General features: G+C 42.6%; 2 protein-coding genes across 9 annotated transcripts in view; one reads left to right on the plus strand and one right to left on the minus strand.

The window, feature by feature from the left end:
- Window positions 1-8,756, minus strand: part of nsun6 (NOP2/Sun RNA methyltransferase 6) — a 79,021-nt gene extending 70,265 nt beyond the window's left edge. For 4 of the 7 annotated variants that reach the window (XR_010969081.1, XR_010969079.1, XR_010969078.1 and 1 more), the window contains exon 1: window positions 8,398-8,502. The gene's annotated coding sequence lies outside the window, so the exon portion shown is untranslated. Of the gene's footprint in view, window positions 1-5,721; window positions 5,972-8,397; window positions 8,503-8,546 lie in introns of those variants that run through there. The other 3 variants (XM_068013412.1, XM_068013403.1, XM_068013422.1) reach the window with 3 other exon arrangements.
- A 97-nt stretch (window positions 8,757-8,853) lies between these two features.
- The window catches only part of LOC137348168 (ADP-ribosylation factor-like protein 5B), a 42,783-nt gene continuing 28,151 nt past the window's right edge, over window positions 8,854-23,485 (plus strand). For both annotated transcript variants that reach the window (XR_010969085.1, XM_068013464.1), the window contains exons 1-3: window positions 8,854-9,383; window positions 19,937-19,997; window positions 23,068-23,215. Coding sequence is in view for 1 of the 2 variants with exons in the window: in XM_068013464.1 (XP_067869565.1) it covers window positions 9,338-9,383; window positions 19,937-19,997; window positions 23,068-23,215 (255 nt within the window). In the remaining variant the exon portion in view is untranslated. The remainder of the gene's footprint in view (window positions 9,384-19,936; window positions 19,998-23,067; window positions 23,216-23,485) is intronic.

Below are 23,485 nucleotides of genomic sequence, written 5' to 3' on the forward strand. Positions count from 1 at the left end.
GAGTTAACGTTTCAGGTCTGTGACCTGTCATATTTATGGATGTGTTTGGGTGGCTCAACTGGAATCTAGTCATTGACAGACTGAACCCAAAGACAATGGTGAGGGGTTAACAGGTGATAAATGATTGCTCATACAGCTGAAATCCAGAGGGGAGGTGAGAGTGAATGCCTTTGATATCCAGGCAGCATTTGACCAATTGTGGTATCAAGGAGCCCTTGCAAAATTGAAGTCAATGAGAATCAGGAAAAACTCTCCACTGGTTGGAGTCATACCTAGCACAAAGGAAGATGGTTGTGGTTGTTGAAGGACAATTATCCAAGCCCCAGGACATTGCTTCAGCTGTTCCGCAGGGCAGTGTCCTAGGCCCAACCATCTTTAGCTGATTCATCAATGGCCTTCCCAACATCAGAAGTGGGGGTGTTCTCTGGTGATTGCAGTGTTCAACCCCATTCGCAACTTCTCCGTGCTCACAAGCTGTTATGTGAGGCAAGGGAGGATATAGCAGGGGCTCTGACACAAATTTTCAAATCCTCTCTGGCCACAGGAGAGGTACCAGAGGACTGGAGGACAGTGAATGTGGTACCATTATTCAATGAAGTGTAGCAGGGATAAATCAGGTAATTACAGACCAGTGAGTCTAACATCAGTGGTTGGGAAACTATTGGAACAAATTCTGAGGGACAGGATTAAGTTCCACTTGGCGAGGCAGGGATAGTCAGCATGGCTTTGTCAGGGGGAGATCTTGTCTCACAAACTTGATTGAATTTTTCGAGGAGGTGATTAGATGTGTAGATGAGGGTAAAGCAGTTGATGTAGTCTACATGGACTTCAGTAAGGCTTTTGATAAGATCACGCATAGGAGATTGGTTAAGAAGGTAAGAGCCCATGGGATCCAGGGCAATTTGGCAAATTGGATCTAAAATTGGCTTAGTGGCAGGAGGCAGAGGGTGATGGTTGAGGGTTGTTTTTGCGAGTGGAAGCCTGTGACCAGTGGGGTACCGCAGGGATCGGTACATGAAATTAGGAGGTATGATCAGTAAGTTTGCAGACGACACAAAAATTGATGGTGTCGTAAATAGTGAGGAGGAAAGCCTTAGATTACAGGACAATATAAATGGGCTGTTAAGATGGGTGGAGCTGTGGCAAATGGAATTTATTCCTGAGAAGTGTGAGGTGATGCATTTTGGGAGGACTAACGAGGCAAAGGAATATACAAAGGGCGTCACAGTGGCGCAGTGGTTAGCACTGCAGCCTCACAGCTCCAGGGACCCGGGTTCGATTCTGGGTACTGCCTGTGTGGAGTTTGCAAGTTCTCCCTGTGTCTGCGTGGGTTTTCTCCGGGTGCTCCGGTTTCCTCCCACAAGCCAAAAGACTTGCAGGTTGATAGGTACATTGACCATTATAAATTGTCACTAGTATAGGTAGGTGGTAGGGAAGTATAGGGACAGGTGGGGATGTTTGGTAGGAATATGGGATTAGCGTAGGATTAGTATAAATGGGGTGTTGATGGTCGGCACAGACTCGGTGGGCCGAAGGGCCTGTTTCAGTGCTGTATCTCTAATCTAATCTAATCTAATCTAACAATGGATGGTAGGACCCTAGGAAGTACAGAGGGTCACAGGGACCTTGGTGTACTTATCCATAGATCACTGAAGACAGCAGCACAGGTGGATAAGGTGGTTAGGAAGGCATATGGGATACTTGTCTTTATTAGCCGAGGCACAGAATATAAGAGCAGGGAGGTAATGATTGAACTGTATAAAATGATAGTTTGGCCACAGCTGGAGTACTGTGTACAGTTCTGGTCACCACATTATAGGAAAGATGTGATTGCACTGGAGAGGATGCAGAGGAGATCCTCCAGGATGTTGTCTGGGCTGGAGCATTTCAGCTATGAAGAGAGACTGGATAGGCGAGGGTTGTTTTTCTTAGAGCAGAGAAGGCTGAGGGGGGACCTGATTGAGGTATACAAAATTATGAGGGGCATTGATAGGATAGATAGGAAGAAACGTTTTCCCTTAGCGGAGGGGTCAATAACCAGGGGGCATAGATTTAAGGTAAGGGGCTGGAGTTTTAGAGGGGATTTGAGGAAAAATATATTCACCCAGAGGGTGGTTGGAATCTAGAACACACTGCCTGAAGGGGTGGTAGAGGCAGGAACACTCACAACATTGAAGAAGTATTTAGATGAGCTCTTGAAATGCCATAGCATACAAAACTATGGGTCAAGTGCTGGAAAATAGATTTTTTAGATTTTAGATTTAGAGATACAGCACTGAAACAGGCCCTTCGGCCCACCGAGTCTGTGCCGACCATTAACCACCCATTTATACTAATCCGACACTAATCCCATATTTCTACCACATCCTCACCTGTCCCTATATTCCCCTACCACCTACCTATGCTAGGGGCAATTTATAATGGCCAATTTACCTATCAACCTGCAAGTCTTTTGGCTGTGGGAGGAAACCGGAGCACCCGGAGGAAATCCACGCAGACACAGGGAGAACTTGCAAACTCCACACAGGCAGCACCCAGAATTGAACCCGGGTCGCTGGAGCTGTGAGGCTGCGGTGCTAACCACTGCGCCACTGTGCCACCCCATGTTATGTTTGAATCATTTTATGATTAATAGGATTAGAATAGATAGGTGCTTGATGGCCGGCACAGACACGATGGGCCGAAGGGTCTGTTTCTGTGCTATATAACTCTATGACATTCAACATTCTGAACAACATTCAGGATTGTGCCACACAAGGACCAGGCAATGACCATCTCCAACAAGAGAGATTCTAACCATCTCCTCTTGACTTTTATCAGTATTACCATCGCTGAATCACCCACCATCAACATCCTGGGGTTTATCATTGACAAGAATCAGCCATATAAATACTGTGGCTACAACAGCAGGTCAGTGGCTGGGAATTCTAAGTTGAATAACTCAATTCCCGACTCCCCATCTACAAGACTCAAATCTGGAATGTGATGAAAATACTCTCCACTTGCCTTGGATGGGTGCAGCTCCAACAACACACAAGAAATTTGACACCATCCAGGACAAAGCACCCCATCCATCACCTGAAATGTTCACCCCATCTCCACCACCTGAACACAGTGGCAGCAGTGTGTACCATCCACAAAATGCACTGCAGCAATTCACCAAGGCTCCCTCAAAAGTACCCTCCAAACCCGCAACTTCTATCACCTGGAAGAACAAGGCCAGCAGACACATGGGAACACTACCACCAGTAAGTCGCCCACCAAGTCACACATCATCCTTATTTCGAATGACATTGCTGCTCCTTCACTGTTGCTGGGTCAAAATCCTGGAATTCCCTCCCTGACAGCACTGTGGCCGTACCTACACCACATGGACTGCAGTAATTCAAGAAGGTGGCTCACCACCACCTACTCAAGGGCAATTAGGGACAGGCAATAAATGCTGGCCTTGCCAGTGACGCTCACATCCCATGAATGAATTTTAAAAAGTAGAATTTTCATTCTGAAAAGTTGACAAGGAGGAAGTTCTTGCCTTAATTTACGGAAAGTTAGAGCAGCAGCACAGGTGAAAAATAGTAAAAAGTGGGAATACATAATGAAAAGTGTAATCAGATAACTTAGTATTCAGAGTCTATAGAAGTGCAAAAAATGTATTAGCATATAATTCAAGTGTGTGCAAGGGATTAGCTAGAAGTGAAAATCAACAGGCAATAAACCAAGATTACAACTCATCAATGTCATATTTCAATGAAACCAGAAGCAAAGCAGAGGAAATTTGCATTGCTCTAAATGTATATTTATTGTTCTACACAAATACAATATTGAAGTTCAAATAATGTAAAAATCTGGCATCAGATCTAGAGTCAGGCTCACTGCCTGGAAATGATGCATTGTGCTGCCTGAAAGCTGAGGATGAATTTGTAGTGTGAGGCAGCTAAGTTTGGGCTGAATGATTCAGGGAAGCGGGTGAATGGTGGTGGGGAGAATAACCAGACAGAGGATGTGCTCAGGTTGGGCGGGCCAGCTGCGTCTTATAATAGCTTGAAGAAACTTGAGCCCCAAGCCCACAAGAGGATATACTTTTGCAAAACTAAATAGTTGATTTTCTGATAGGAGTTGACCAATTTTATGCATTATTACATTTTGTTTGCAATTTATTTTAATAACTATGTTACAAATTGTATTTTTGTCCTGGGTGTAGTCAACAGGCTCAGCTAATTTATTTTAAAAAGTGTTTTGGAAGAATATGATGGCTGCTCCCCTTTCTAAGAAATTTCTACAAGTGAATCAGAGTTAAGAAGTTCTTATGTCAGTAAATCAGATTTCCTATTTTATTAATATGTCATTCCAGAAAAATCACAAAGGAACTTTGTATATATAGTGGCTTTCACATCTTCAGGATGCCCCAAAGTGCTTTACAGTCAATGAAGTTCTTCTGAACTCTAGTCACTGGTGTAACATAGGGAAACATGGCACAGCACAGAAACATGAGGAACATCAAAGGAGATTTACTAGCAGAACAGTAAGATCAATATGACAGCATAGACATCTGTCGCATGAGAGATGCAAAACAATATTTTTAAAGGATACAAAGGTGTAAGATCACCTCTCAGACACCTCCTTTACAGGCTGAAAAGCACAAGTTTCTCCAATTTTTCCTCATAACTCAGGCCGTTGACATCAGAGTTCAGCCTCATAACTTTTCTCTACACTGCTTTTAGTGCTGAAATTTCTCCTTGGTGATCAGAACCACATGTAGTATCAAGACATGATTTGATCAGGGCAGTTACTGTTTGGTCATGACATACTCTGACTTGTATTGTACCATTTTAATTATGGAGTTCTAGGTTCTATTGGCTTTGATTGCTGCACTACATTAGTTGGACATGATGAGCTTAATGTATGCTTTATTTTCTTTTTTCTTCCAATGTGCAATACTTTACACATCTGCATTAAATTTCATTCGCCATTGGCTCTGCCGACATACATATTTTATCCAACTCATGAAGTAACTTCTGAGTTGCCTCCTGATTCCACTGCCTCCTGATTCACATTTAGTACCTGTAAATTTTGCCATTTTCCATTTGAGTTTCTGAATCCAATTCATTATGTAAATTTAAAAAAGCAATGGCCCCTCAAGCTCTGTGGCAAAATACCTAATTCTTTACCCGACACCTGCTTTCCCAATCTGACATAATTCCTCCAACAAATACTCGTCTTCTATCCTTCAGCCAATTTCAGATTCCTTCCCAAGGTTTACCCTGGATCCCTACAGCTTTGTGCGTAACTAATAGTCTTTTCCTTTCTCAAATGCGTTTTGGAAATCTAGGTACACCACATCGTAGGGTTTTTCAGTTAAACAGGGTTGTTAGCAGGATCTTCCCCTTTTGAATTCACCCTGACTGTTTACTAGATTATTGTATAGACAATCTCAAGTTTACTCCTGATAATCCACTCCACTATTTTTATACAGAACGGAAGTTATACTGATGGATCTGTAGCTGCTCCAGTTTACTTTCTCTCCCTTTTTTGAATATGGGCACCACTTTAGACTGTTTCAAATTTATCGGTACCTCCCTAGTGTACAGTGATTCGCTCAATTATCATTACCTCACAATTTATGCCTCTACTCTCCCTCAGTACTGTGGTATAAATAATAGACTAGATTTTGTGGTAGTAGTTAGTCATGCTTACAGTGTTTACTGTTATTAATGCACAAACCTGACAGCAATTTCCAGTGACCGCAGATGCATAGTTAAATGCTTAAATCAGGAAGCTGCTGTCCAAGATCCTGTGTCCCTCCAGATGCTGCGCAATACCAGTATCTCACCAAAAGGCTCGTATTGAAATATGTGAAGTTGCTTTACTTAGCTGATAGATACATCATAAATTCACCAGAAAAAGGGCTTGTACATTCCAGCGTAAGTAGCCTCTTAGGGCGGCACAGTGGCGCAGTGGTTAGCACCGCAGCCTCACAGCTCCAGGGACCCGGGTTCGATTCTGGGTACTGCCTGTGCGGAGTTTGCAAGTTCTCCCTGTGTCTGCGTGGGTTTCCTCCGGGTGCTCCGGTTTCCTCCCACATGCCAAAGACTTGCAGGTTGATAGGTTAATTGGCCATTATAAATTGCCCCTAGTATAGGTAGGTGGTAGGGAAATATATAGGGACAGGTGGGGATGTGGTAGGAATATGGGATTAGCGTAGGATTAGTATAAATGGGTGGTTGATGGTCGACGCAGACTCGGTGGGCCGAAGGGCCTGTTTCAGTGCTGTATCTCTAAACTAAAAGACATGACAAATCTTAATTACTGCCAAACAAGGTCTCTGGCACTGAAAATTTACTTTTAGAAGTATGGAGCCTCATTCCTTTAGATGTTAATTATTATTGGAGAGTTAAAATTTCTTTGTCTCTTTTACCTCTCTTAATCCAATCTTTCTTTTCCTCTCTTTTTCACTTTCTGTACCTGATCTGATTTGACATTGAAATAAATGTTCTGACACTTTCTTGTTGAGACTCTGTGCTGCTTATTAACAGTTCTTCAATCTGATTGCTTGCCTTGGTCACACAGGTTCCAGATGATTTCTAGACAGTGCTGTGCTTTTTCCACTTGACTGGGAGGAACTTCCAGAGAAGCAGACAGAGAACTGTCATCAAAGGCTTCTTGTCATTTCCGCACTGTTACCGCTGATGTTCCCAAGGATCTATCATTAACCGCTTATTTCTCATCTACGTGCTGCCCCTCGACAACATCATTGAAAACACTTTTCCACATATACCCTGATGATACCCGGCTCTAACTCACCACCACCTCTCAATCCTTCCACTATCACTAAGTTATTAGACTGCTTATCCAACATCCAGTAGTGGATGAGCAGAAATTTCCTTCAATTAAATGTTAGGAAGACTGAAGTCATTGTCTTAGGTTCCTTGCCCCCGCCCCCCCACCCCCAAACTCTGCTCCCTCGCCACCGATTCCATCCTGTTCCCTGGCAACTGTCTGAGACTGAACCAGACTGTTCTCAACCTCAGGGTCATATCTGATCCCCGAGATGAGTTTCCAACTACATATCCATGCCGTCTCTAAGACTGCCTATTTCCACCTCTGGAACATCTCACATCTGCGCTCCTGCCTCAGTTCTTCTGCTCCTCAAACCCTCATCCATGCCTTTGTTACCTCGTGACCTGATTATTCTGATGCACTCCTGGCTAGCCTCTTACATTTTATTCTTTGTAAACTTGAGGTTATTCAAAACTCTGCTGCCCACGCTCCAAGTTGCACCAAATGCCATTCACCCATCACTCTTGTGCTCATTGGCCTACACTGGCTCCTGGTTAAATAATGCCTCATTATTAAAATTCTCATCCTTGTTTTCAAATCCTTCCATGCCCTGACCCCTCCCTATCTCTGTAATCTCCACAAGCTCTACAACCCTCCAAGATATCTGCGCTCGTCTAATTACGGTCTCTTCAGCATCCCTGATTTTAATCCTTCCACCATTGGTAGCATTCCTTCAACTGGCTAAGCCCTAAGCTCTGGAATTTCCTCCCTAAACCCCCCTGTCTCACTCCCTTGCTTTCCTCCTTTGAAAAGCTCCTTAAAACCTACCTCTTTGACCAAGCTTTTGGCCATCTGCCCTAATTATCACCTAATGTCCTACAGTGTCAAATTTTGTTTGATAACGCTCCTGTGAATACACCTTATGTTAAAGGTGCAACATAAATATAAATTGTTGTTGGCCAGGGGTGTGTTAGACCACATTATCCAGAGCTCACATCCACTTAAATGCTGCCAGACTCCAGGACTTATTCCCAGTATCCCATTGCCCCCATCCCCTCTGAAATACATACGTTCTCTGTTCACCACCCCCATCCCTGCAAAGCTGTTCGCTTACCACCCAAATGCTAATAGACCCCAGTAACTCTCTCCAATGCTCCCAGCCACCTTCATACTTCTGCTCCCAAACAACAGGTTCACATTCCTCCTATCCTAGACCTCCCCCTTGTTCAAAGAAATCCTCCAATCTCCAGATCCTTGCCTTCTCTCCAATGCTGGCACTCTACACCTCCAATGCTCCCAGCATGGGCCCCCCTGTCACTGCCAGACCCTAAGAATCATTCACTAAAACCAACCCCATATTTAAAAACTTCCAAGGTAGACAAAAATAAAAATCTCTCCCTCCAATCCCTCTTCCCAATCAGTTTCATTCTATTCGATGTTAGCCCCCTCCCTCCCGCCTGTCAGCTGTGGGTTTCCAGGTGGTTTGATCCGACCCCATGACTTGAAGTCAGAGCCTACACGAGTTCCTATGGAGCAGGGCCCAGCGGCTTTCTCTGAACGCCCCCCCCGGTAAACATTTGTATCAACCCACTCCCAGTACTGTCACCCGACAGCTCTCACCTCACTATAATAAAAGCAAAATACTGCGGATGCTGGAAATCTGAAACAAAAACAAGAAATGCTGGATTCACTCAGCAGGTCTGGCAGCATCTGTGGAAAGAGAAGCAAAGTTAACGTTTCGGGTCAGTGACCCTTCTTCGGGCTCTCACCTCACACCGTCCAGCAGCATCAGCCTCAGCCCCGCCCACTGCCTCCTCTAATTGGTAAACGCGAGAAATCCTCACCCCTTGACCCCATCCAGTCAGGTGTCAATCAAATGACATCATTCCTCCCACCCTGGCCTGTCAGACGTCGGCAGATTCTGATCGAACGGATCAGCTACGGCGCCGCATTCTCCTCAAGCCCTCGACAGCGCTGGTTGTGATTTACGTCATACGTTCTCGCGCTGTCAACGGTGAGGGTCGGGCAGTACGTCTTTACGTCAGTGTGGGATGGACGAATGACTGAGCGGTGTTTGTTTGTGTGTGCCTAGGTTTGTGGTTGTGCGCGCGCGCGCGCCTGAGCTAACAGAGTTCCGAAGAAGGGTCACTGATCCGATACGTTAACTCTGCTTGTCTTTCCGCAGATGCTGCCAGACCTGCTGAGTGGTTCCAGCACTTCTTGTTTTTATTTGAGCTAACGGACTGTTGGCACCGCGGAGGAACGAAGGTTCCAGCGCTGTAGACGCTATGCGGGCCCCGGTACGCTGCCGGCGGCACTGTTTGTGCGGCTCCCTGTCGCGGAAGGCGGAGGTCCCGCGGTAGTTGCCGGCCGGCTGGCTGGCTTGGGCGAGGGTCGCTGTCGATCTGTCACTTGTCGACCCCGGTGCTTTTGCTGAGTGGAGATTTAAAACAAAGAACGGCTGCCGGTGCGGTGCGGTGCAGGGTGGAACTGGTGAAAAGCCGGGCCGGGTCAGCGAGCCCCGCAGGGTAAGGAACGATCAGACTGGAAAACAACGGTCATGGGGCTCCTCTTCTCCAAACTGTGGAGCTTCTTTTGTGACCAAGGTAAAGGTGGGCCGTTATCCCGGTGAGCGCTGGCGCTTTTCCCCCTCCTGTTGCTCCGAGATCCCGTTTGTTTTATGAGACGAACTGAAAAACCTTGCTGCTGGAAGTCGGTGAGTTTTAAGCTGTTCTGTGCGGAGGAAACCCAATTTTCGCCAGAATCTGTTGGGCACCACAGTTAACTTACATGCATCATCCGGTGTTCAGGACAGATAGGAAAGGAAGAAAAGGGGGAGGGTTGGTGGTGTTGATTAAGGAGAGCATTGCAGTGCTGGAGAGAAGGTCCCAGAAAGATCAAGGGGGCAGAATCTATTTGGCTAGAGATAAGGAACAAAAAAAATGCAATGACATTACAAAGCGGTAGGGGAACAAATTTGTAAGGAAATTACAGAGAGGTGCAAGAATTATAAAGTCATTATAATGGACTTTAATTATCCGAATAGAAATTGGGAGTGCAGTGTAAAGTACAGAGGGACAAGAGCTCCTAGGCTGTGGTCAGGAAAAAATTCTACAGTATGTTTCTAGTCCAACAAAAAAGGAGGCACTACTAGACCTGATTCTTGGGAATGAGGTGGGTCAAGTGGATCAGTTGTCAGTAAGAGAGCATTTAGAGGACAATGGTCATTGTATCATAAGGCTTAGGTCGGCTATGGAAAAGGATGAATAAACGGGTCATTCTCGCGTTGGCAGGCCGAGACTAGTGGGGTACTGCAGGGATCAGTGCTTGGGCCCCAGCTGTTCACTATATATCAATGATTTGGATGTAGGGACCAAATGTATTTCCAGGTTCGCAGATGACACAAAACTAGTTGGCAATGTGTGTTGTGAAGAAGATGCAAAGTGGCTTCAAGGGGGTGTGGACAAGAATGTGGAAGATGGACTATAATGTGAAAAATGAAGTTATCCACTTTGGTAGGAGGAACAGATGTGCAGGCTATCTTTTAAATGGTAAGAGATTAGAAAGTGTAGATGTGCAAAGGGACCTAGATGTCCTTACCAATAAGTTACTGAAAGCTAACCAGCTTCAGCAAACAATTAGGAAGGCTAATGGTATGTTGGCCTTTATTGCAAAAGGATTTGAGTACAGGAGTAGTGAAGTCTTGCTTCAATTGTATGGGAGGTTGATTAGACCACACCGGGAGTACTGTGTGCAGTTTTGGCCCCCTTACCTTTGGAAGGATATTATTTCCATAGAGGGACTGCAGCGAAGGTTCACCAGACTTGTTCCCAGGATAGCCGAACTGTCCTACGAAGAGAGATTGGGGAAACTGGGCCTGTATTCTCGAGAGTTTCGAAGAATGCGAGGTGATCTCATTAAAACCTACAAAATAATTAAAGGGATAGACAGGGTAGACGCAGGTAAGATGTTTCCCCTGGTTGGGGAGTGTAAAACCTGAGGGCACAATTTCAAAATAAGGGGGCAGCCACTTAAGAAAGAGATGAGAAATTTCTTTACTGAGAGGGTTGTGAATGTTTGGAATTCTCCACCCCAGCGGGCTGTGGAAGCTCCGTCATTGAGTATGTTTAAAGCAGTGATTGACAAATTTCTAAATATAAATGACATAAGGGGATATGAGGATAGTGTGGGAAAAAGGCATTGAAGTGGAAGATCAGTATTGATTGTATTAAATGGCAGGGTAGGCTTGATGGGCTGAATGGCCTACTCTTGCTCCTTTGTTCCTAATCCAGAATGAGTAACTGGGGGCGAGCGAACTTCAATAAAATAAGAATGGATCTGAGCCAGATAAATTGGAATCAAAGGTTGGCAGGAAAAATTGTACCTGAACAATGGGCTACCTTCCAAGAAGTGATAGTTCGGGCACAGTTGAGGCATATTCCCACAAAAGGGAAAAGTAGGGCAAACAAATTCAGAGCTCCCTAGATTATGAAAGACCTGTGCTTATGACAGATGTCTGTTGGATAATACAATGGAGAACTGGCTGAATAAAGAAGGTTCAAAGGGGAAGTGAAAAAGCAAATAAGAGAAGCAAAGAGAGAGTATGAAAAGAGATTGGCAGCTAACATAAAAGGGAATACCAAAGTCTTCTACGGGCATATAAATAGTAAAAGGGTGGTAAAAGGAGGAGTGGAGCCAATTAGAGACCAAAAAGGGGATTTACACATGGAGGCAGGAGGCATAGCTGAGCTTTGAAATGAATACTTTGCATCTCTCTCTACCAAGGAAGAAGATGCAACCCAGGTCATGGTGAAAGAGGAGGTAATTAATACTCTAGAAGGATTTAAAATTGAAAAGGCTGTCTGTACTTAATGTTAATAAGGCACTAGGACTGGATGAGATGCATCCAAAGATACTGAGGAAGTGAGAGTGAAAATTGTGGAGGCACTGGCCATAATTTTCCAGTCGTCTTTAGACCCGTAGGTGGTGCCAGAGGACTGAGAATTGCAAATATTACACCCTTGTTCAAAAAAGGGTGTAAAGATAAGCCCAGCAACTACAGGCCAGTCAGTTTAACTTCGTTGGTGGGGAAATTTCCAGAAACAGTTATTCTGGACAAAATTAATAGTCGCTTGGTCAAATGCGGGTTTATAAGGAAATCCATCACCGATTTCTCAAGGGAAAATAGTGTTCAATTAATTTGCTGGAGATTTTTGAGTACATGGACTCCTAAAAGGCAATTGGTACATTGCCACACAACAGACTTATGAGCAAAGTTATAGCTCGTGGAATAAAAGGGACAGTAGCAACCTGGATACAAAATTGGCTGAGTGATAGGAAACAGAGTGTGGTGGTTAATGGATATTTTTCGGACTGGAGGAAGGTTTGTAGTGGACTTCCCCAAGGGTCAGTGTTGGACTCTTGCTCTTCCTGAAATATATTAATAACCCAGACCTTGGTGAACAGGGCACAGTTTCAAAATTTGCAGATGATATGAAACTTGGAAGCATTGTGAACTTTGAGGAGGATAGTGTAGGACTTCAAAAGGACAGTCAAGTTGGTCGAATGGATGGACAAGTGGCAGATGAAATTCAATGTGGACAAGTGTGAAGTGATTCGTTTTGGTAGGAAGAACATGGAGAGATAATATAAAATTAAGAATACAACTCTAAAAGGGGTGCAGGAGCAGAGGAACCTGGGTGTATATGTGCATAAGTCATTGAAGGTGTTAGGACAGGTTGAGAGAGGTCAATAAAGCATACAATCCCTGGGCTTTATTAATAGAGGCATAGAGTACAAGAGCAAGGAGGTTATGTTAAACTTGTATGAAACAGTGGTTTGGCCTCAGCTGGAGTATTGCATCGAGCTCTGGGTGCTGCACTTTAGGAAATATGTGAAGGCATTGGAGAGAGTACAGAAAAGATTCATGAGAATGGTTTCAGGGATGAGGAACTTCATTTATGAAGATAGATTGAAGAAGTTGGGACTGTTTTTCTTGGAGAAGAGAAAGCTGAGAGGAGATTTGACAGAGGTATTCAAAATCATGAAAGGTCTGGACAGAGTAGATAGGGAAAAACTGTTCCCATTTGTGAGAGGGCACACACTTAAGCTATTTGGCAAAGGAAGCAATGGCGACATGAGGAAAAACTTTTTCGTGCAGCAAGTGGTTAGGATCTAGAATGCACTGCCAGCGTGTGTGGTGGAGGCAGGTTCAGTCAAGGCATTCAAAAGGGAATTAGTTATCTGAAAAGGAAGAATGTGCAGGGTTAAGGGGAGAAGGCAGGGGAATGGCACTAAATGAATTGCTCATTCGAAGAACTGGTGCAGACATGATAGACCAAAAGGCCTCCTTCTGTGCTGTAACAATTCTGTGATCTAGCTTAACTGGAAGAGTTGCATCTTTTAAAAAAAAAAATAATGACTTGGTGTTGGTTTATTTTGCATCAGTTACTCTCATCTGTCCAGCTACCCCGATGATTCCCCAACTCTTTTCCACCTTCCCCCCCCCCCCACCCCCCACCCCCCACCCCCCACCCATGCCCTCCACCAAGCGAAACCTCCCCACCGACCCCCACCCTAGCCCTAAAATTTTCCTCTCTTTATAAACATGTCATGACCTCAGGTCTTTTCCTGTTTCTTCCCCCACTTCCCCCATTCACTTAACAATTCGATTTTCATCCCTTCTGCAGCACTGCAACCAAAGTTGCACACCACGTTTCCTGTTACTTAATAAGTTATCCCTCGGGCCTCCCTACACCCTTTTTACACTGTTTACCACACCATCCTCTTCCCATGCTTCCTTCTCCTCAGTTGTCCTGCTCAGTAGGACTTCTGGTTTGGTTTCAGTCATTCCTATCTAATTGTAGCCAGAGTATATCTCCAGCATTGGCTTCTCTTCCAACCTTTGTACATATGCATCCAGAGTCTGGCCAGGATCTATTCATGATCGCCCTCTCTGCTTCCTGATCTGCATACTGCCTCTGGGCAACATCATCTCACAAACATGGGCTCAGCTTGAACATTTACCCTTATGGTGCTATTTCAACCGCTTCACCACTTTTACCACTTGAAGGAAAGTATTGTGATAACCAGGTGAGAAAGGTGCCCAAGGGGTCTGTTACTGTCTTCACCTGGTCTTATTGTAACAGGGTATTATTTTAAACACACTGTGTTTGGAGCTCCCCCTTTGTGAATCCTTGTTCACAGCTTTCCAGTTATAACACAAAGAAATGAGCATAAACAGACTTTCTTTGGTTTAAAGAAGAAAAATGAAATTGATTAAACCTTAAACTTAAATTCTAAAATGGTTAATGCCAACAGATATACGACGCACCTGCGCTAGCATGCACGAGCGATGCAGTAAAGCAAATATGGAGACAGAAAAGAGCAGAAGAAAAATAAAGTAAAAAGTTTGAGGCAATCTCTGAAGAGGGTTTTTTTTTTACTGTGCTTCACGCTCACTATAATCCTTGATTGTAGGTAGTCTTACTTTTCGTTGGGGCCCAGTATTCTTCTTAAACCTCATTCACTGTAGGAGACTTTCTCTCTCTTAGTGTTCAATGGTTTCCAATGCTGGTGTCATTGAAATGAGAGCAGACAAGAGGGAGGTCTTATCAGTTCAGGAGAAAAGTGCTTTCTGACCTCAAACACTCTTTTCTCCAATTTAAAACTCTCAGTCCAAACCTCTGCGACAGCCAGTTGTCATGTGACTATAACTGGTCTGACCACTTCTGTGTATTTGGGAAGCAACGACTGGGTTACCATTGTTCCAATGCTGTCTGTTATGCAAATGACTTTCCAGTCAGGGGCTTGCAATTTTTAAGTTTTAATGTTCATGTGGTGAAATAATGTGTGCCTCAGTCTTAGCAGGTTGTGGGGGGAGGTTTGCCTGACGATTAGAATACTTGAGTTTGAATGTGACTTGACAGTATCAGATGGTCTGACCCAGGGTCGAAGCATTGGGTGAAACTCGAGTATATTTGGGGGCAGGGAGAGGTGTTTAGAAATTTGAGGGTGTTTCATAAAAGGATGAAAATGAAGAATAAAGGCTGGGTGGGTGTAATGAAAGGAAGAGTCGAGAGAGCATCTGGTTGAATTGGTATCAATGAGAAAAAAGGCTGGACATGAATAACTGCAACAGCTGTTGAGATTACTGGTGTCTCCATTAACTGGCCTTCAAGTTGTCCAATAGATTAGTAGGAACCAAAACTGTGATTCAGATCACAAGATACTTGCAGCCAAATATGGAAGAGAAATTAAGTCAGTCTGGAAGGCAGAGCAAATATAGACCTGTTAAGGCACAAGCGAACAATGTAAGGCTGGATTGCATCTATTTTAACGCAAGAAGTCTTACAAGTAAAGCAGATGAATTGAGTGCATTGATTAACACATGGGAGTATGATATTGCTATCACAGAGACATGGTTGAGGGAAGGACAGGACTAGTAGGATATAGAATCTTCAGGTGTGATGGTGGGGGATTGTAAAAGAGGAGGTGGCATTGCACTATTAATCAAGGAGTCAATTACTGCAGTAAGGAGGGATGATATCTTAGATGGTTCTTCAAATGAGACCATATGGGTAGAACTTAAAAACAAAAAGGGGGCAATCACTTCACTGAGAGTGTACTACAGGCCTCCAAATAGTCAGGGAGAGATAGAGGAGCAGATATGTAGGCACATCTCAGAGGTGTAATAATAATTGGGGATTTCAACTTCCCCAATATTAACTGGGATAGTCAGTGCAAAAGGTTTAAAAGGGTCGGATTTCTTAAAGTGCATACAGGAGAGCTTTTTGAGCCAGCACGTAGAAAGTCTTACAAGTGGCGGTACTGGACCTAATCCTAGGGAATGAAGCCAGAAAAGTGTCAATGGGGGAGCATTTCGGGAATAGTGACCATAACTCTAAGTTTTAAGGTAGTTATGGAAAAGGACAAAGATGGACTGCAAATAAAGGTACTGAATTGGGGGAAGGCGGTGTTCAAAATATGATAAAACAGGATCTGGCCAAAGTGGACTGGGAACAGTTACTTGTAGAAAAGTCTACATCAGACCAGTGGGAGTCATTCAAAAAGGAAGTAGAGAGTTCAGGGCTAACATGTTGCCGTAAAGGTGAAGAGTAGGACCAACAAATCCAGGGAACCCAGGATGTCAAGGGATATAGAGGATTGGATCAGGGAAAAAAAAGGAGGCTTATGGCAGATGCAAAGCGCTGAAAACAGTGGAGGCCCTAGAGGAGTATAGAAAGTGTAGGGGGTACTTAAAAAAGTAATTAGGAGAGCGAAGAGGGGACATGAACAAACACTGACAGACAAGATAAAGGAAAATCCCAAGGCCTTAAGGGCAAGAGGATAACCAAGGAAAGAGTAGGGCCCATTAAGGACCAAAGTGGCAATCTTTGTGGAGCTGGAGGACAGAGGTGAGGTTTTAAATGATTACTTTTCATCTGTGTTCACTATGGAAAAGGACGATGTAGGTGTAGAGTTCAGGAATGGGGATTGTGATATACTTGAACAAATTAGCATTGAAAGGGAGGAAGTATTAGCTGTTTTAGCGGGCTTAAAGGTGGATAAATCCCCAGGCCCAGATGAGATGTATCCCAGGCTGCTATGTGAGGCAAGGGAGGAGATAGCAGGGGCTCTGACACACATTTTCAAATCCTCTCTGGCCACAGGAGAGGTACCAGAGGACTGGAGGACAGTGAATGTGGTACCATTATTCAAGAAGAGTAGAGGGATAAACAGGGTAATTACAGGCAGGTGAGTCTAATGTCAGTGGTAGGGAAGCTATTGGAAAAAATTCTGAGGGACAGGATTAATCTCCACTTGGAGAGGCAGGGATTAATCAGGTATAGTCAGCATGGCTTTGTCAGGGGGAGATTGTGTCTAACTAACTTGATTGAATTTTTCGCAGAGGTGACTAGATGTGTAGATGAGGGTACAGCAGTTGATGTAGTCTACATGGACTTCAGTAAGGCTTTTGATAAGGTCTTGTATGGGAGATTGGTCAAGAAGGTAAGAGCCCATGGGATCCAGGGCAATTTGGCAAATTGGATCCAAAATTGGCTTAGTGGAAGGAGGCAGAGGATGATGGTCGAGGGTTGTTTTTGCGATTGGAAGCCTGTGACCAGTGGTGTACCGCAGTGATCGATGCTGGGACCCTTGCTGTTTGTAGTGTACATTAACGATTTAGACATGAATATAGGAGGTATGATCAGTAAGTTCGCAGCTGACATGAAAATTGGTGGTGTCGTAAATGGTGAGGACAAAAGCCTTAGATTACAGGACAATATAGATGGGCGGAGCAATGGCAGATGGAATTTATTCCTGAGAAGAGAGGGGTTTGGAAGGACTAACAAGGCAATGGAATATACAATGGATGGTAGAACCCTAGGAAGTACAGAGGGACCTTGGTGTACTTGCTCATAGATCACTGAAGGCAGCAGCACAGGCAGATAAGGTGGTTAGGAAAGCATATAGGATACTTGCCTTTATCAACCGAGGCATAGAATATAAGAGCAAGGAGGTTATGATGGAGTTGTATAAAACGCTAGTTCGGCCACGGCTGGAATACGGTGTACAGTTCTGGTTGCCACACTATAGGAAGGATGTGATTGTACTGGAGAGGGTGCAGAGGAGATTCACCAGGATGTTGCCTGAGCTGGAGCATTTCACCTATGAGGAGAGACTGAAGAGGCTGGGGTTGTTTTCCTTAGACCACAGAAGGCTGAGGGGGGACCTGATTGAGGTATACAAGGTTATGAGGGGCATTAATAGGAAGAAACTTTTTCCCTTAGCGGAGGGGTCAGTGACCAGTTGGCATAAATTTAAGGTAAGGAGCAGGAGGTTTAGAGGGGTATTGAGGAAAAAAAATTTCACCCAGAGAGTGGCTGAAATCTGGAATACACTGCCTGGAGGGGTGGTGGAGGCAGGGACCCTAAGAACATTTAAGAAGTATTTAGATGAGCACTTGAAATGGCATAGCATACAAGGCTGCGGGCCAAGTGCCGGAAAATGGGATTAGATTGGATGGTTGCTTGATGGTCGGTGCAGACACGTTGGGCCGAAGGGCCTGTTTCTCTGCTGTACAACTTTGACTCTGACCAGTTAATCTTGATGACAACATTTTGCTCTGTACAGGGTAAAGCTATAATGCCCATCTTAGATGATCTTCACTGTTAATAATTTGCAGTTTCTTCTGAGAGACTCCTCAGAGTAGGCTTGAGATTCTCTCCCAATTCTTTCTAGTGCTGTATAACAAGCTACACCACAGTCTCTGGGATGAGCAGCTTACTTTTCCTTCACCCTGCAGTACTTGTCGTGACACTGCTGAACATCTGCTGCAAATATACAGCTGGATGCTAGGGTGCCAATTAACACTTTCAGTTTATCAATCTGTGATGTGTTTTGGAACTGCAAATTGTAATACCTCTTTGCAAGCTGATTATACTTACATTTTAAAGTTTATTTTTGGTATATTTTTGTGCTTGTTTTATTGTTGGAGAATGGAATTTTTTTTGTCAAGTGCTCCTGACCAGAGTGTTGCATATACTAGATGCATACTAAAGTTCCCTAAACTCTTGCCCTAGAGTATGCTCCAACCTTGGATTAATGAACTATTTAAAAAAAAAGTCTCACTTCAGATATCCGTATGCCTTCTTACTGAGCTTGACAGATTAGTTGCTGCTTTGTAGCAAATTGGGGCAGTTTGTGTTATGACCCTATACCCATATTTCCGATGAAGGGTCACTGACCCGAAACGTTAACTCTGCTTCTCTTTCCACAGATGCTGCCAGACCTGCTGAGTGATTCCAGCATTTCTTGTTCTTATTTCAGATTTCCAGCATCCGCAGTATTTTGCTTTTATACCCATATTGAGAGCTTGTTTCATGTTCCTTTATTTGATGGAAAAGATTTTGTCCCTTTGGTCCAAATTTTAGAGTTGGAAGGAGTATGTGCTGACCACCAGGACCTCTTAAATCTTCTAAATATTATTTTGAACCTATTGTAAACATAATGCAATAGTTTTCCCTTGCAAAAAAGGGAGACAGTAGATTTGTATTGGGGATAGAATTTATTGTGTTATAGTAGATGAATTTAATCAGTCAAGGTTAAGAGAAATTCCTTGGTGAATATGAACCATGGAATTTGCCCATCTTATTAAAGCAAAACTGTCAGAGTATAGAGGTAAAGAAACTGACTATTACTGAGGATCAATTCTATTGATCATTTCTACTGCATATTGGAGTAAAACATTTTCACAGTTGGACGGAGCTCTGCTAGGTGATATTGCTGTTAGTGGATAATGGTGCCAGGTGATACTTAATATTAATGTAATTGTTAACGATTGTGCAATAAAAGTAATACACAAATTGTTGTGTCAAAGTGCAGGTAAAGTCAGAGATCTGGGATATTAACAGGCTCAGTTCTCAATATTATTGAATCACCGCAGAACCAAAATCAATAATGCAGAGGAAACCACACTTAAACCGTACAATGCTCTAGCCAGGCCATGCCACAAGTACTTTGCTCATTTCTGATCTGATACATGAGGAGCATTGAAGTTTTAGAGGTAATGTAGCAAAGAGCCATGGGTGTGTTATGAAATATTGAATTATTGTACTGACAAGTTCTTCAAACAAAAATGAGCAAAGCTTGGAATGGATCTCTGGTTAGGATGGTGGAGGCAAAACACAAACCTGCAATCATTAGAGAACACCTGTGATGGGGAGGGAACTGGAGATTCTTTCTGCATAGACAAGCTAGGTTAGGATGTATGGTCTCCTCATCTGTCCCTACATGAGTGGCTTGAGGGCAATAAACCGATCTATAATTTTTCAATGACTTAGACATGAAGCTATTGTCGTAAAATGTGTGGACAGGAGTTCTATTTTAGAATTAATTTAGAGACTATCCCTGTGCTGATGTATAATCCTGGTATACCTTCAGTGGGGTAGACTACTTCTGCAATTATTCAGCTGAACTTTCATAGTTGCCTGTACTTCCTTTCTATACAGTTTAATCCTCTTTATATTCTATATATAAAAATTATATCTTTGTATCCTGCTTGCGCTTAGTTTAGAATTTGCAAAATTACCAATATGCTTGTATTACAATTTTTACTGATGCATTTTTGTATTCTGCAAAAAAAAATATTTTACAGAACATAAGGTTATAGTAGTTGGCCTGGACAATGCCGGGAAGACCACAATCCTTTATCAATTGTAAGTAAGGGTTGTCTTTCAATGTATTAACAAAAACTGTTTAGTTGTTGGTCTGCGGCACAAATTCTGTTATAAACACATTTAATAAGAGATGTTAGGGCTTGAGTAAAATACTTTCCCTTGTAGATAATCAGTGAAAGAATTAAGCTCTACCAGGTCAAGAATAGCATGGTGAAATGCAGAACAAAGTTCCATCTAATCAGTAGAGAGCTTCTTACTGTACTAGTTTTTCACACCTCTATTCTGCGGTCTCTTCGAGATTGCCAGTTTAGTACCAAATTTGGTGCTATTGAGACTACCCAAACTCATTTCAAGTAGAATTCTTGTAGCCAACATACAGGAGAGCTTCATTCTATCAGTCAAGATGGGATTCAAGTAGAGGCCCCAGATTGAAAAGTTAATGTCTAACGCACTACACCACACTCCTCCTTCACCCTAAATGTACTTTTATTAGGATGAAAGTCCTTGAAAATCTTTTTATCAACTTCCTTGTTTTAATTATTTTCCACCATCTTTGTCCTTGCCCCCAGCTCAACAGTCAAATGACCTGACCTGAAGCATCTGTAATGTTGTTCTAATATCAGTCATTGAGCGAGAGGGCAGTTTAGGGTGATTATCAATCCAGCTCATGCTGTGGTTGAGCCGCTCCCCTTCATTCAATCTCCTGTTAATATGCCTGAGGTCAAGGACTTTACATGCTGCATTGTTGGTACAAACATATCTCCTACAATATATTACAGTAGGTTGCTTCATCAATCTGTAGCATTAATCAGATGTAAAAGTTTTGGTAATGAAGATTTTGTTATTGAGTGCCACTCTAAAATACAAATAGTCTGAATATTGGAACATTCATTTGTTAACATTAGTTGTGATACCACTGAATCTTCAGCATTAGTACCGATTTTTGACTGTACTTCAAGTTAATAAACTTCACTTTTCTGTCCAGACAATTATCATAAATAACTCCCTTATTTGCTCCATGTGCAAAGTAAATCAAAGGGTGACGGAAAATATTAATTTATATTCAAAGTTCCATCAGAAGTAAAATTTTATATTACAAATAGAAAAGTTTATTCTCAGAATACTCAGCAATGATCAGAATAATTTACAAAATCCTAATTCTAGTCCTTGACTTCTAAAGTCAATTTCTTCAAGTCCATCAAAATTTGAGTTGTTAAATTCATTAGTTACAAATTTTCAAGTTAAGATTGTTGTTTGATACTTTGAAGAAACCTTATTAAAATAGAATTTAAGTAACTTTCAAACTTTTGAAAGTTTTTACTGTATTGACCAGTCTTCCATTTTTAGTACGTACATTTATGATTTCACATTTCAGTAGACTAATCAAATCTTATAAATTAGAACATTATTTTTTGGTGATATTTCAGTAGAAATTAATGGAAAAAATGTTGGACTTTTTATTTATGACTTCCCCCACAAAATAAAGTGGGATGTACAGGGCATTGGTGAGACCACATCTCGAGTATTGTGTGCAGTTTTGGTTTCCTTACTTAAGAAAGGATATAATTGCATTGGAAGCAGTTCAGAGAAGGTTCACTTGACTGATTCCTGGGATGAGAAGGTTATCTTATGAGGAAAGGTTGGACAGGTTGGGTCTGTATTCATTGGAGTTTAGATTGATGAGAGGTGATCTTATTGAAACTTATAAGATCCTGAGGGAACTTGACAGGGTAGATGTTGAAAGGATGTTTCCCTTTGTGGGAGAGACTAAAACTAGGGGCCCCAGTTTTAAAAATAAGGGGTCTCCCATTTAAGAGCTGAGGATAAATTTTTTTCTCTGAGGGTTGAGAGTATGTGGAACACTTCCCTGGAGACTGGCGGATGCAGGGTCATTGAATGTTTTTAAGGCAGAGGTAGACAGATTCTTAAAAAAGCAAGGGAGTCAAAGGGTAAGGGGAATAGGCAGGAAAGGTGGAGTTGAGTCTACAAAAAGATCAGCTATGATAGAGATTAGCAGAGCAGGCTCGAGGGGCTGAATAGCCTACCCTACTCCCAGTTTGCATGAAAATATTGACATTCTAATGTTTGTCTATAGTTCCAAACGTGTGGCGTGCTTGTGTTTTTATTTTAACTGAAGTTATGGCAAGGAAGCAAATGTATTCATGTTCAGTTCAGCTTGTAACTACAGTGATTTATATCCCTGTGGAAGATGGAGTATGTTGTCACCGCATGGCATTTAATCTCCTCAGTCTGACTGAGAGCTGACAACTTGATTGTAATCATCAGGTGTTGCCTGATGATGCACAGCTTTAGACCTGAAATCTCGACCTTTTTAGTCAAGTGGTAGGCAAAGTTTTTCCGAAACGCACCTACTATTCAAATAAGAATGCCATCATGTAATAGTTGATGTCCCGTGATGATGCTCACAAATAATTGGGGGAAAAACTGCCACTACTGATTTGAAGTGCTCTTGAGTTCAATGACGAGTTTGTTCAGGGGTCCAGGCTTTTAAATGTTACTGAAACTTATTTAGAAGTTGCAGCTAAAAAATTTAATATGTGAAGTAATTTTGATTTAATTTTCAGTCTTTGGTGTGGAACTTTGGTGTTTATTTGCAGGTCTGATTTGGTCATATGATTAGGCCTGTGCCAAAAATGAAATGTTTTTGTCTCTGGTATTGTAATGATTTCTGTTCTTTCTGTTGCTCCGTATGGGTTTAATCTGCAAAAAAGCAATTGCCGATTGCTTCCTACCAAAATTTGTAGGTTCCACCCCAGGAATTTTGTGGCTTTTGTTTTGAACGTTTTATCCACTGGCTGATCTCTGATATACTGCTAATGTTGCTATTTAACTAGCATTTGGTTGACAAGCCCACTTCATTTAGGAAGAATCCTTGCTTCTGTTTTGCACCTTCCCAAAGACTTGACAAAGCCTGAGAATTTCCCAGGAAAAAAATGTAGGGAGCATTTATGTGCTATGCTACAGTGGCTAAACATTATTTTGTTCAGTTTTTGGGAGGATGCAGTTTTTAAAATACCCAACTCAACACAGTGATAAAATTAGCTTCTCATGACATTTTAAATATATTACAACTGCCACCTTTTTTCAGCTTGATGAATGAAGTCGTTCACACATCACCTACAATTGGAAGCAATGTAGAGGAGATAGTAGTCAAAAGTACACATTTCTTAATGTGGGACATTGGTGGACAGGACTCACTGCGTTCATCATGGAATACTTATTACACCAACACTGAGGTACGTGTAACTACCTTGGTAATGAGACAATTGATTTGTTCAAACTGTTAATGATTTTAGACATTACTGGGCTTTGTGAGACTTTATTAAACTTCAATAAACTTTGTCCTGTATTGGAATGAGATCCCAGGGTTAGGAAGTTGCCGATCATTAACTAAACCATTTCCTTCAACGTAATTCTAGCTGCTATATTGGCAGGTTTCTTGATTGCGTTCATCCAGCATCTCCCTTTGAAATAGAAATCAAAAATATCATTGCGTATTCAACACA

Source organism: Heterodontus francisci, chromosome 2 (assembly GCF_036365525.1).
Source record: "Heterodontus francisci isolate sHetFra1 chromosome 2, sHetFra1.hap1, whole genome shotgun sequence".
In the NCBI taxonomy this organism is placed as follows: domain Eukaryota; kingdom Metazoa; phylum Chordata; class Chondrichthyes; order Heterodontiformes; family Heterodontidae; genus Heterodontus; species Heterodontus francisci.